Here is a 14156-nt window from a genome sequence, read left to right as displayed (position 1 = left end):
CCCCTCTCGAGTCTCGATTCATTCTCTTCTTTGAACTGTGGCCCAACCTTAGCCGCCTTTTCTCCTAGACCACTGAGAAACCACTAGCCCCAACGGGAATCATCGCATTGCATATACAAATGGATCATTTAATGACCGTAGATATCTTGTTTGTTTAATGAATGATGCCACACATAAATAAAGTATGTTTTTTAATACATTTCCCAGCATATGGTTTATTTTATTTTATTTTTTATTTTTTCCTATCATCAAGTAATTGGAATTAAACCATACATATTAACTTTGATTTATAACACAAAATATTTTAACTTCAAATATTGTTGATTGTATCAGTGGCACCCACCAAAATTTGATAAGACCATTATGTGACCAACTATGATGTATTGGGCGGAATGTTGGGCAGTCAATAAGTGTCATATAGAGAAACTATGTGTAACTAAGATGATGTTTAAGATGTATATGTGGCAAGACTAAGAAGGATACAATAAGAAATAAGAATAGCTGATATAGGAGTTGCACTGAGCATGGACAAGCTCCGCAAATGTCATTTGATGTGGTACGACCAAGTTCGAAGAAGGCTTGAGAACACCATAATAAGGAGAAGTGATAGAGGTTGAAGAGTATGGTGCAGTGGATGGAAGTCGGACTGAGTACTCCCCCACCCCTGCCGCAGGGGGGGGAATCAACTAACATGATCTACTCAGGTACAATGGAGATCAATGGCTGCTACCAGCAAGGGATTTACATTGTGCTAGTTGGACATATTATGGAGAGTAGGGGTGTCAATCCCAGCCTGACCAAGCTCGACTCGTTTAAGGCCCGACCTGAGCCGGCCCATTTATTAAACATGCATTTACGGTGCAGAGTAGTAGCCCATCGGGCGCCCGACCGGCCCGACTCACTTAGCCCGACCAACCTGACCCCCTTTAGAAAAATGTTTAAATTGTAAATACTTATTCTACCACTAATGCCACAAAATATGAGTAATTCTTAAATTGTAAATACATTTTATAAGAATCTTATATTCTTAAATTATAAGAAAAATGCTTAAATTGTAATGCCAATAGTTTAATCCGCTTCAAATATTATTTTAAGGTAGGTCCGTTTAGAGTCCGTTTATAATTAAATTGGCCCATAGCCCGTTTAAGGTAGTCCGATTAAAGCCCGACATCGATCGACCCAATTACAAACCATACCATGCCCCCCAAACCCAGGCCCGTTTAAGTAAACGAGCGTTCATAGTGCAAGGATTTCACACTGCCATGCCCGGTTAGGCCCAACCGAGATCGGCCCGGCCCGACCGATTGACACCCCTAATGGAAAGAATACCAGCAACGATGAGTTGAAGTTGGGAGGAAAAGACACATAAAGGAACATTCCAATTTCCAGATCCCGTTCCAAAACAAGAACCCTAAAAAACGAAATTTATCAATTCATATGGTTATGGCCTAAATGAATCAGAAGGGCAAAATTATAGAACCGAAAGAGAAGAGACTCATGCTTGATACTTGTTATGCTTCTCTAGGGTCATGACCTAGATGAATCAGGAAACCTTCAAATTACAAGGAGAAGATCGATCAACTTGGTGAAGGTCAGGTCGACTACAGTACTCATAAAGCCGAAGTTGTAGCTCCAAATCCAAACAACAAAGAAGCCAGGGGAGAGCAAGGAGGTCTGACGGTCTTGAACTTCGTTGGGTGGAAGAAGATTGCTTTCCGATTTTTGTGATTCTTTTGAATCATTGTTTAACATGGGCTATTTATATGAAGGCTAGGATTATGTGTGTCAAATACGAGTTTTGCTATTTATATTATTTATCAAATGAACCACGTTTAACTTTACAAGGTGTTTCAAATGAATTAGTATTTCTAAGTGAAATCAACTCAAAAAAACAACCAAACAATAAAAATAAAAAAACTAAAACAAAAACAAAAAAAAAAGAAGAAGAAGAAGAAGAAGAAAAAATAAGATAAAATAAAATAAAAGAAGAAGAAGACGAAGAAGAAGGAATCACACTTTCAATAGAAAGACTTTCTAACAAATTATGTAACCAAACACATCATAAAATGATCATAGACGAAGTAGCGAGGAAAGAAATGCATATTGGAGGTCTTGTTCTAAGTACGATATTGGATAGAGCCTATTGGAGGGCAATGATCCATGTTGCCAACCCCATGTAACTAAGACTACTAATTTGTTGGGTCGTGCCTTTTTCCTCTTATATTCATATATTTTTTTATTGTTTGTTCATTTATTTATTTTTATTTTTTTTATAAAATGTGTGGTTGTCACCATTAAGTTGGGATTAAGCCTGAGAATGTTGTTGCGTCGGTGACAGCCATATAAGGACGTGAATTTGATACTGAAACCATTTACCAAAATTGAACTGTACCGTTTACACAAAAAAATGTGAAAAACCGTTTATTAAATGGTTTGATTTTGGTTTTAAAATTTAAACCATTATTCGATTTTGGTTTTAAAGTTTAAACCATTGGTAAAACGTTAAAGAGATAAACATATACGTAGTAAGGTTAAGTCATTAAATGTTAAGTTTACGTACATTTCAATAAAAAAAAAAAAAAGTTTACATCGAATAACTAGTATTTTTATTTATCTTGTTGGTAGAAAAACAATTCAATTCAAGGTTACAATTTACATCAATTTCATTATAATTTTTAAAGGTAAAGGAGTTGTTTGGATAAAAATTTAGAAAACACAAGAAAATTGTTCATAACCGTTTATACTATGAAACCGTTTACTAAATGGTTTGATTTTGATTTCACCTAAAAATCTTACACCGAATCATATCGAACCATATACACCGAAACTATACCGATTAACACCCTTACACCCACACAAATATGAATTAGTGGATCCATATTTGATTTTTATTACGTTATTATCCTTGCCTTTACCTATTTTTTGTATCGTATTGATCAGATAAAGGATCAAACAAGGTCGGTATTAATTCAATTCAGTTTTCAGAACCATGATCAAGATTGTTCCATTTTTAATCATGACCGGATCATGGTTTTGAAACTATTTAATAAATATATCAGTTCTAAGATACATTGGTCCCTTAGAACCCTAATTACCCACAATTCATGTGTCAATTAGTTTGGTTTTGGTATTTGGTTCGGTGCGATGCGGTTTACAATTTGACAATATGCAAATCAAAACCCAAATATGATAGAAATTAACCAAGATCAAAATCGTTATGCATTTGATTTGATTACCTATTTTTATTCACTTATATGTGAATAAAAATATAATTAAAAAGTCTATGCTGATGAACACAAGTAGGCGGGGATTATGTGGATAACAAATATAAAGAAACACTCAAAGTGTGTGCGTGATTGTTCGCTCCACCACGTATGCAGATTATAGCCAGACAGCAGCTCGACACCATATCTCTCTCGCTCGCTCACTAACACGCTCCTTCCCAAAGAGCTTTCGAACGGTCCTGGGAAGGATTTTGGTTGAATATCTTTTTGCCACGTGGATAAATAACTTTACAATTTCGATTGTTGTCTTAATTAACCAAGCAAAATTTTAAATATATATATATATATATATAATTTTTATTTTTTGGAAAATAAATTTAGGGACCGGAGGTGTGGATATATGTGTCAATGTGTGGTAGATATTTAAGCCGTGCAGAAAGACTTTCCTTGATGGGCCCGTCCAGGAATTAAGAGCTCGAATCTCCTATTCGAGTCAGAGCGCTCGTTCAAATGTTCAATATCACCGACTTATCTTCATGGACTAAACCTCTCTGAAGGTTTACTTTGAATTCTTGTGGGTTCCTCCACTCGTAAATGGCGATTAAACTCCCGCAGCAGAGCTTCATATATTCAAGGTACAAATCTTTCATTTTAGGTACCAGATTCTGTTTCCTTTATGCGATTTTAGTAGTTTCGATGATTAATCTCTATTTTTTTATTGGTATTTTGATTATCCAATGTCTGGTTCCATCAGTTAGGTCATGCGAACGTAGGGTAGGTTATAATTCAATTGGTTTCGCATAAATGCTTCCCAATTTTCTTTTCGACTAACATACATTTATCACATCACGTGGAGTTCTGGTGGAATTTTCTGTGTAATGGTTGCGATTATGTAGTTATCATGAGTTCGAGTTCCGTGAAACCCTAGGCTGCCCATCGAATTGAAGTTAAGAATTTTAACAGCAAGTATCAAGTTGTAATTCGAACCTGTTGGGTAGGAGGTTTCAGGAGGAACTATGATTTTACTTTTATGTCTCCAGAGTCTAATTTCTAAGCCAGACATGCTGCAATATTGTGGATGTGCCGATATATTTAGATTGACTACAGCAGGGTTGAGGGGGGGGGGTGTTTCTTCTTGTTGCCTGTTGTAGACACAGTTCTACCCAAAAAAAAAAAAAGTTGTAGATACCTCCTCCCCTTTTTGTTTTCTTGGCGGGTGGGGATCAGAGTAGAAAGAAGAAAAACGTTGTGTAGTAAATGGATTTGAATATTTTTGGTATTAATATTTGATTATGTTATTCGGTGGTTGAGGACTGTTCTTGTGGTGATACAAGCCTCCCCGATTGAAGTAAAGAAGTCAAGCATGGTAAATATTTATTGATTGGCGACAGAAATAAGATCTTCATTAACTAATGATAATGCTGCATAAACATTTATACTGGTGACCTATGCAGGAAGGTACAAAAAATAAAGAACTTTACATATATGTATCTGTACTTCATAATGTACTTCCAAAATGCTCTGCTAGTTGCTGCTTTGGTTACTCTTTGAGATGACTTCAAAGTTCAAACTTCTTTGCTTCCCGAGCCCAGTCCTCAATCAACGCCCAACATCCTTTCATCAATGCGAGGTTCTTCTTGTCTTATCTTCAAATGCTCTCTATTTCTTTCATTCAGTTTTATATCTTGCAAATTTCTCGAGGGATCATATTCCATACAAAACTAGCTCCAGGGGATGTGAATTTCTTGCCACTTTGCAAATATATAACTGCAGGATGGGGACCCATCCATAACCAAACAGACCTAAATAATAAGACTACACACCTACTTCCAATTCAGATTTAAGAAACATATGGTGGATAGTCTCCTCAGCCTTGTAACATCAGCAAGAAACCCTTTTTTTTTTTTTAAATTGTTCAAGAATCTAGCTTCTTCAATGACACCTGTGTGAAAGTATCTGTTTTGGGGAGGTCTACTCTTCCGTGCATATGCTCTATCCCTTACATATAATCAGACCGAAAATTGTCTCCTAATCATAACTGTGAAGTGGCTTCCAAATATGTTATCTATCAGAAGGGGCAATGATGCTCACTCTTAACTGCTATATCAAATCTCCCAATCTACATCATGCCCTTATTTCTCATACTGTGCTTTCTTTTTTAGTGCATTCGAATCCTTACAGCAGGAGTTTCTATGGAATGAATTATCACCAACTCTGGGATGCACAGTTTTGGAGGTTTGGGCCTTAATTTATGAGCCCGTAAGAGTGGCATCTGTTCGGTGAGAGGGATGTTTAATGACTTGATGGATTATTGGGTGTAGTGTTGTAGGAGTAAGGAGGGCACCTGTCATTTCTAGCATGGTTTGTTTCAGGCCTCTTGGCTGAGGAACAAGAGAGGTTCATAGGTTTCCTAAAAAAAGTTTCAATTTCATTTACTACATCATGTTCACATGCCTGGTGAAGGGAGGGTTTGGCGGTATTGGACCAGATCTAAGTTTGGGAAGACCCTGCCGTTTCCTCATCTCTTTGGGATTTCTATGAGGAGAATGACAGGTCTGTTGTAAGTGCAAATATTGTGCCGTAACTTAAATGTTTGGGTGGTGGATTCTTTTGTATTCTTACTCTCTAGGCTTGATAAGGTCCAGGTGAATGGGAGGGAGAGGGAAGGAAGGTGGAGGTCTGTGAACTCGTGGGTTCACCTTTAGTTAATATCTTTCTTCAATACAATCTTTAGTAGTGTGATGATGTTTTACCTTTCTTGCCATTTCATATGAAGCCCTGTATTCATATCCCTTTTGAATCTCCTTTTTTTTGGGGGGGGGTGTGAAGTACTCACAGTTGATCATATATTTTGAGCTGCATCTGAAATTTGAGTGTGGGGTTGCATATGCAATCAAGATGCTGATAACATCAGCTATGCTCTAAATTTCCCCTTCTCTCTTAGTATTTATTCCCATTTCAAGGTAAGTTTGGACTCCCCGTGGCAATCTTAGACACCATTGAAGAATGGAAGTTGCTGCCTTTTGAAGTATAGTTACAGATCTATAAAATCTACTTCCATTATTTGCATGCTGCTAGACTTTTGTAGAACATCAGATTATTTGATAACAAATCTGCTCAAATAAATAAACTGGTTCACCAAGTGTTTGGTTTCTTAGTTGCATGGTCCTCCATTTTGGGTTTTTGTGGACTATGGAGGCATGACTTTGTTGTATTCTGAGTACTGGGACTCCATTACTTTGGCTGAAGATTTTCATGTTTAGAGCCTTAGATTTCTCCCTTTGATATGGTTCATCTTTTTCTTGTTCTTAATAAAGAAAAAGGAATAGTTTGGGCCTATGGAAATTTGCTGATAATGACCTCTGGTGCTTCTTGTTGGAGAGGATTCTTGTAATGTCATCTAGGAAATTATATATCAAATCTAGCACAGATGCCAAATGTCGATTTGGATTCTACAAAATATGGATGTATTTACTCCAACGTTCATGAATAACATACGAAAATAATTAGACATCCTTGTTTTAGGAAATAAATGAAGGATAATTCCCTGAAGGGGTAAACTGGAAAAAAAAAAAAATACTCACTAAGAATAAAAAAATGCAGCAAAGTGAGAAAATAACCATTAACAGTCTTGCCATTTAGCTATCTTACTCTAAAGTCTAATCCTTGGCATCGGAGGACTAAACTGGTTTCACCATTCTATTGTTGACTTCCTCAGTCTCATTTCTATTAATGCTATGTATGTGTATTCATTTAATAATGTCAAAGTGAGTTTTTATAAGCACTGGGAATGAAGAAGCTTTAATCTACTGGATTTTGAGAGTTTGTGGCCCATGTAGTGAGTAATAGAAAGGCCATCACAACATTTTAATTTTATCATTCTGTTGATGGTGTTAACATCTCTTGATAGCCCTGATAAATGCCTATTCTTTAGGGATTTTCCATCTCCATGCTTGCATCTCATTCTTGATTTGTCTGTGCAGCTCTCCATGCTTTACACAAAAACCAATTAGAATTCATTTTTTCTACAAAGGATCATCTGAAGTAAGCAGTCTACCATGTGATGTTTGCAATCCAAGGAAGAGACGTCGAATGAGACATGTCCTATCCAAGTATGATAAACATAGTAATAGTTGGAGATGGGTGAGCTTTAGAGAACGCAATTCATTCTCTTATGAAGCAAGTAGGATTGGGCACCATGTGTTGTTTGCATCTACTGATGATGGTGTAACAGTCAATGGAACACCCCAAACAGGTTCCAGCAGTGATGTGGAGGAAATGAGGGTCAAACTCCGTCAGTCTTTGGAAGGTGAAGATTACAACGATGGACTGATTCAATCATTACATGATGCATCCAGGGTGTTTGAGTTGGCTATCAGAGAACAGAGCTCATTATCAAAGATCTTTTGGTTTTCTACTAATTGGCTTGGTGTAGATAGAAATGCATGGATGAAGGCACTATCTTATCAGGTTTTGCCTTGCTATACCCTTTTGGAAGTTTGTTTATTTCACGGATGCTACTAATATGTTCATTACTTGGTTTTTGTGGATGTATTCTGCATTTTAAAACAGCATATAGTTGCTATATCTTACATTTTCAACCATAAGGTGATCATGTGCCTACAACAATTATTGTCTGAAGAAATTTGAGTTTTATTGTTTTTTTCTCTCAAGGCATATCTGAATTTATTTTCTCAGGCTGCTGTATTTTCCTTATTGCAAGCAGTGACTGAGATATCATCCAGAGGAGAAGTAAGAGACAGGGATATTAACATTTTTGTTCAACGGAGGTCAGTTATCTTTCTATTATGCTGCTATTTGCACCAAGTTTCTAAACAAATATTTTCAGCATATGTTGTCAATTTTGGAGTCCGACATGAATTACTACATACAATTACTCATAGGCTTGTCGATGATTGCTTTAGGTTTTTCTGTCTACTTGTTGATTTCCTTTGCAATCCTTTGTCAGAATTTGTTCACTTAACTTTTAGATAAAGCTCTCTTCCCAACGCGTGAAGATATGCCTTCTTGATACTCACAAATCACTTTCTTTACGCCATTACTTTTCTAATTTCTTTATAACATATGAAGTTTGTATATTCTAACATATTTAGGTTTTAAAAATTTTGTGATAAATGATATCGTATGTTTATGTATAATAATATATGCGACACTGCTGTAAAACAATTACAGAAGGCAATGCAGTTAATCAATGTTTTAGATTCTTATTTTGATCTTAGGGCACATTCCTCATTCTGGCTTCTGGGCCAGAAGTGAGAGCGGGCAGTTCAATTGGCATGTTTATGTGGCCTCTCATGCACATATTCTGGAAATTGAGTGACCAAGAAGTGAGAATCGAGGGACTGAAGGGAGCTTTTGGGGCATCTGGTGCCTATCAAAGGTGTTGGAATGCTTCATGTACCTCTGAGCAGGATTCTAAAATTTTTCTTCTCCAACCTCAGAAACAGGATTCTAGAATCCTATCAGAACCTGAGGATCTAAGAAACAGGAGCATGGTTGGAATTTATTTTGTAGATTTGCATTAGCCATTCATGGACATAACACATGTTGTTAATTTTACTTTTCATTTTAGTTGTTTATTTTTCACTATTTATCTTGTTTTCTGATGTATATAGGCTTTCTAATGCAACATACCTGTTACATTAATGCAGTTTATTGCGGTTGTCTGCTTCTTTGGAGAGCCTAATTAAGGATGAATTGTCAGCCAAGCAACCTGAAGCATATGATTGGTTTTGGTCTGATCAACTTCCTATAGTTGTGACAACTTTTGTGAACCATTTTGAAAGAGACCCTCGTTTTACTGCAGCTATTACGGTGTATGTAACAGTTCATGTTTTTGCATTTGGAGGCTTTTATATTTATATTTATAGTGATTGTGAAATTGAATTGTGTAAGAGAAATCTTTTGTTACCAGATGCAGGAAAGGATTATCAGAGGGTTCAGGAAATGCCAGTGATATCTCACTCCTCATGCTCGTGTTGACCTGCATTGCTGCAATCACAAAACTTGGACCAGCAAAAGTTTCTTGCTCTCAATTTATCTCCACAATCCCAGATATAACTGGTAGATTGATGGACATGCTTGTTGATTTCATTCCTATACACCAGACTTACCATTCAATTAAGGATATTGGTCTACGCAGAGAATTTCTTGTCCATTTTGGCCCTAGGGCTGCAACTTGTATAGTTAAACATGAAAGGGGAACAGAAGAAATGTCTTTTTGGGTGGATCTTATACAGAAACAGCTGCAACGAGCAATTGACAGGGAGAGGATATGGTCAAGGTTGACAACTTGTGAAACTATAGAGGTTAGCGTTGGAGGTCCTAACATAGAGCTTCAAAAGCAGTTATTGAGCAACCACTTTCCCAAGAGCTGGCTCAGTAATTAAATAATCTAAATTAATTCATCACTTTGTGGCTTTAGTGTTCGGATTCTTACGCTTGCTTACTGTTCCATATTGATGCATATAGTACCTATACTGGTACAGGAATTAGGGAGTTGTTCATGCTTGTTGCATATAATTTCATTTGTTGGTGCTTGTTGCATACAATTTCATTTCACCCATTGCTGATTGCTCTCCCCTGAAGATTTTCTCAGCAAGTTGACTTGTATAAATATCCTATGATAACTTGAAAATGTTAAAATTTTCATTTAATTTAGTGTTCTTCAACACTAAAACTGTTAGCTTAGTATACCCATGGACTGTAGAACACATGGTATAACATATTATTTTTTTTCATTATATTTAGTCTATTTTACACATGGCATTAACTATTGGATGTGATTATAATGCAGAACTGGTTTAGATTTTTTATTTTTTTTTAAATATCTATTGCGTATGGGCTCTTAATTCTTTGGGTTTGATTTGTGAGAGTTGAATTATAAGGCCCAAAATTGGTGGTTTAAGTTTCATGAAAATAAATGTTTTAATTAGTGGCGGTGTCCATTAGAGATTAGTTTAGGATTTCTTTAATACTAGTTGTTGTAGGGATCTTGATGGAGGACTGTAGGGGCAGGGAGAATTCCCTGAGATGGGTCTCAGAGTTGCAGGGGATAGGGAGAAATCGCACTAAGAAAAAGGGGGGGGGGAAGGAGAATTGCTTACACATGCCTGCAGGCTTCACAAATACTTAATTCATATTTTTTTTCAATCTGACTTGTCTATTGGTTACAACCAATTTAAAGGAAAATAAAAGACATAAAATAGAAACTCAACTGAAATAAGAAACTACCTTAAACAAGGAAACAAATTGCAAATTGACTCTCTAAATCCTACGTGTACTTAACTTGCTAAAATAAAGTGAATAAAATAAAATGAAAGACAATCTTCCTAAATAAAGTAAATTTCTAAAATCCTACTAGACCAAGGACTCAATATGGGTTCGGTTCATCTCTGGTTGGATATCCAGATGGGTATGGGTCTCTCCACGGGTGCGTATCTGCATCAGATCTTGCGTGGCTTATTCCTTAGCTGCTAAATTTGGATTGAGTAGAGTCCTATTAGATTTAATTTATGATTTGGGGTTCTATTTCTTAAATAAAATTAAGAGTCCTGATAGTTTTTTAGTAAATTTTTTATTTTTATTTTAGGTAGTTAAATATTAAAAAGATTTGTTATTTTATTTGGGATCTTGAATACATGTAACACCCCAATTATGTGTTGAATACTTGAATGTAATATAGAATTTGGTTTTGAATTGTAGCCAAGACGACTTCCTCTTTTCCCTCTCTTTCTCTTTCTCTTTCTCTTTCTCTTTCTCTTCTTCATGGTACTGTTCGTGGGTACAATTCACAATCCCAAAACAGCCCTCCTATCTCTTCTTTTTTATTTTTTCATTCATTCCCTATCACAGGTTACTGGAATATCAAAACCAACAAGCTTCGCGGCCCTTGATTTAATAAAAAAAAATCTTCATCGGTTTGAGCCTGTGTTGCAGCCAAATGAATTGTTGATTCTTACTCTAGAATTAGGATTGGCTGGCTGCTCATCTTATAATCAAATGATAGGTTCTGAGAATAACATATTGCATCCTCTACCCTGATTCATATTTGTGGAAATTAGTTTGGCATTGTTATAGTAGGGTTTGAACGTAGAGCTCTTTTGTCATTCACCGGAGCAGAATTCTTTGCCTTATTGAGAACTTTGATGAATCATGTAAGCATACTTTGCTTTAATTCTGACTGCGTTGAATGAAGTTAGTATGACCCCATTTTTCTAACTGATTCATTCTGTGATGATAATTCCTTGAGCACATAAACCATCCCTTTGTTTCCCTCCTCTGTTTTCTTCTTATGCTTGAACTGACGTCATTTTATAAGTAGTCTTTTCTTCATAACCTTACAATTGGGCTATCTATTACAGAGTTAGAGCATTGCTTGTATGCTTTGAAACTATTTCAATACATAAAGTAGGTTGGTGAATAAGCAAATTTTCAAGGTTGCTGGTTTGTTGCAGGTTTTGGAAAAGGATTTGGCAATATTTGGGTTTTTCATTGCTTTGGGGAGAAGCTCACGGTCTTTTTTATTGGCAAATGGCTTTGATGTTTTAGATGATCCTGTTGAAAGTCTCTTAAGGTATGGCTCATGCCATTAGGTGTCATTTTCCTCTGAATTTATACATGTGGCCAAGCTTCTGTTCTTTCTTCTGTAATTTGTTTCTCTCTTTTTGTAGGTATCTCATAGGGGGTAGTGTGTTATATTATCCTCAGCTCTCATCAATAAGTTCCTATCAACTGTACGTGGAGGTTAGCATGCCTAATTACTGTTTTCATTTGGGTAAACCTTTCATGGTTCAATCATAATTCAACTCAACTCACCTAGGCGTTGTCCCATCTAAATGGGGTTGGCTAGACAAATCTTGTTTAGCCATTCAAGTCTACTTAAATATTTGTTTTATGGCTTTCATGTTTCAATTATGATCTGGCTTTATTGAGTTGGTTCAACAGGTAGTCTGTGAAGAGCTGGAATGGCTACCTTTCTTTCCAAGCAATGTAGATCTGAAGCAATCACGTGACCATAAAAGTAAAAGAGAAGGACCTCCCAATGAGGAAGCCATTCCCCAAGTATTGCAAGTGTGCTCTTATTGGATGCAGGGCTTTATTAAGTATAGTAACTGGCTCGAGAACCCTTCTAACATTAAGGCAGCAAGATTCCTTTCCAGAGGGTAACTAAACCTCCTATTGATGAATGCTCTTTAGAAAATAAAAATTTATGTAATCTTTTAATTTTTCGATATGTAGATTATGTTGAATAAATGTTTTCTTTTGTGTATATTTTAGGCACAACAAGTTAAAGGAATGCATGGAAGAGTTGGGGGTACTAAAGTAAGTTGAGTTCAAGGCACTTTCTCTTTCTCCTTGTTGTGTGTGCTAGTTACAACATATAATCCATCAAAAGAATATTGGCCTAGGTCAGCCCAAAATCTCGATCCTTCCAGTGAGAACTTGATATTGTCTTAATTGATTCCCCCCCTTTAAAATCTATTTCCTTGTACAAAGTACAAACGCCAATGGTCTATCTATACCACTTGGCTGATAGACAAGTATATGGTTTTGTTGGTGCCTTGTTTGTATGCTTTAGTTCTGATATATCTCAATCAAATCATATTAACAAGGCCAAAAGTATTTTGTATACTAATATTTTTCTTTAGAGAAAATTGTTAGTTTGCAAATGTTTCCCTCTCCCCATCACGCACCTTTCCCCCACCCCCCCCCACAAAAAAAAAAAAAAAAAAGAAAAAAAGAAAAAAAAACAAAGCTCTGTGAAATGGTTCTTGGAAAATGTGATGCAGGAATGAAATGAAGGAGAGTAATATACGATATTCTGGTGGTTGGACTGGATCTGGAACTTATTCACCAACCGAGAAGGAACTAGATTCTTTTGACAAGGTAATGATATCAATTGATAATTACTGAATTTTGGTATGTACTTGCCCACAAACTTTCTTCCTTTTCTGTTGGCCCCTGGGGATGAGTTAAGCTAGGATGGAGTTTTTTTTGGGTGGTAGCTAGGATTCTATGACAGTTATCTGTCATAGTTGTAGCAAGATTTTTTTACCACACATTTTGGGATGGGACTACGTGAGACAGGTAGCACTGAGGCTGCAAATACTATTGTAGTGCAGAAAAACCCCCATGGAATGAAATTTAGCTATTAACTACAAAGGAGACATTAAAATCAGATAAGTTATCTTGAAATTAGCTGTATTTTGACATCTTATTTCAAACTTACTATTGATGAGAAACTCCATCCATAGTTATCTAATAACCTCTCGATTGTCATCCATTTTTTTTTTTTTTAACTTGGTTCAGACTATAGGATTCTATTGTTTCCTATTTTGTGGTAATGATAGTAGTTTTAGTGGCACTGTTTTCTCCCTATTCTTGGGAGTCCCTATTGTTCTCTATCCTTGGTAATAAATTATTTATTCACAAAAAGGGGGGAAAAAAAAAGTGGCTCTGTGGCAATAGTATCTTGTCATTCTTTTTGTTGTTTTATTGAAGATTCAACAGATTTTCATTACTGTGTATTAAGTACTTGGATGTGAAACAATCATAGTTGTCATTTGTCTATACGCCTTGTTGGTGTTGCCTTGAGTCCAGGCTCCTTCCAATGCCTTGTGTTGCCTAGGTGCTGTGACCCCTATGGAAACAATGTGAGATGGTATTTGGATTCATTATGGACATGTTTATTGTGATGTGATGGGAAATGGGTTGACTTTTAGTTCCTTATTTATATATTTTTCCGTATCTCTAATGAGCAGATTTACTTATTCATTGTATTATGTTTTTTTATTCTTCCTCTTTGTTCTTCCCTATCTCTAATGAGCAGATTTAACAGTTCTAGGACCTCCGAATCTGGATTTTGCTATGTACTATGGTACACACATTTTGATGGTGGGTGCTAATCCT

General features: G+C 36.2%; 1 protein-coding gene across 7 annotated transcripts in view; it reads left to right on the top strand.

Moving 5' to 3' along the window:
- The first annotated feature begins 3689 nt into the window (after positions 1-3689).
- LOC122087374 overlaps positions 3690-14156 on the top strand; it is a 35726-nt gene continuing 25259 nt past the window's right edge. For 3 of the 7 annotated variants that reach the window (XR_006142740.1, XM_042656476.1, XM_042656475.1), the window contains exons 1-10: positions 3690-3859; positions 7208-7694; positions 7923-8014; positions 8897-9061; positions 9160-9553; positions 11702-11820; positions 11918-11990; positions 12192-12409; positions 12525-12569; positions 13037-13133. Coding sequence is in view for 6 of the 7 variants with exons in the window: in XM_042656476.1 (XP_042512410.1) it covers positions 3819-3859; positions 7208-7694; positions 7923-8014; positions 8897-9061; positions 9160-9553; positions 11702-11820; positions 11918-11990; positions 12192-12409; positions 12525-12569; positions 13037-13133 (1731 nt within the window). In the remaining variant the exon portion in view is untranslated. Of the gene's footprint in view, positions 3860-7207; positions 7695-7922; positions 8015-8896; positions 9062-9159; positions 9554-11701; positions 11821-11917; positions 11991-12191; positions 12410-12524; positions 12570-13036; positions 13134-14156 lie in introns of those variants that run through there. The other 4 variants (XM_042656473.1, XM_042656472.1, XM_042656471.1 and 1 more) reach the window with 4 other exon arrangements.

This window comes from Macadamia integrifolia, chromosome 8 (genome assembly GCF_013358625.1).
Source record: "Macadamia integrifolia cultivar HAES 741 chromosome 8, SCU_Mint_v3, whole genome shotgun sequence".
NCBI lineage: Eukaryota > Viridiplantae > Streptophyta > Magnoliopsida > Proteales > Proteaceae > Macadamia > Macadamia integrifolia.
Note: the sequence above shows the minus strand (reverse complement) of the source record. Positions and strands in the feature narration are given on the sequence as shown.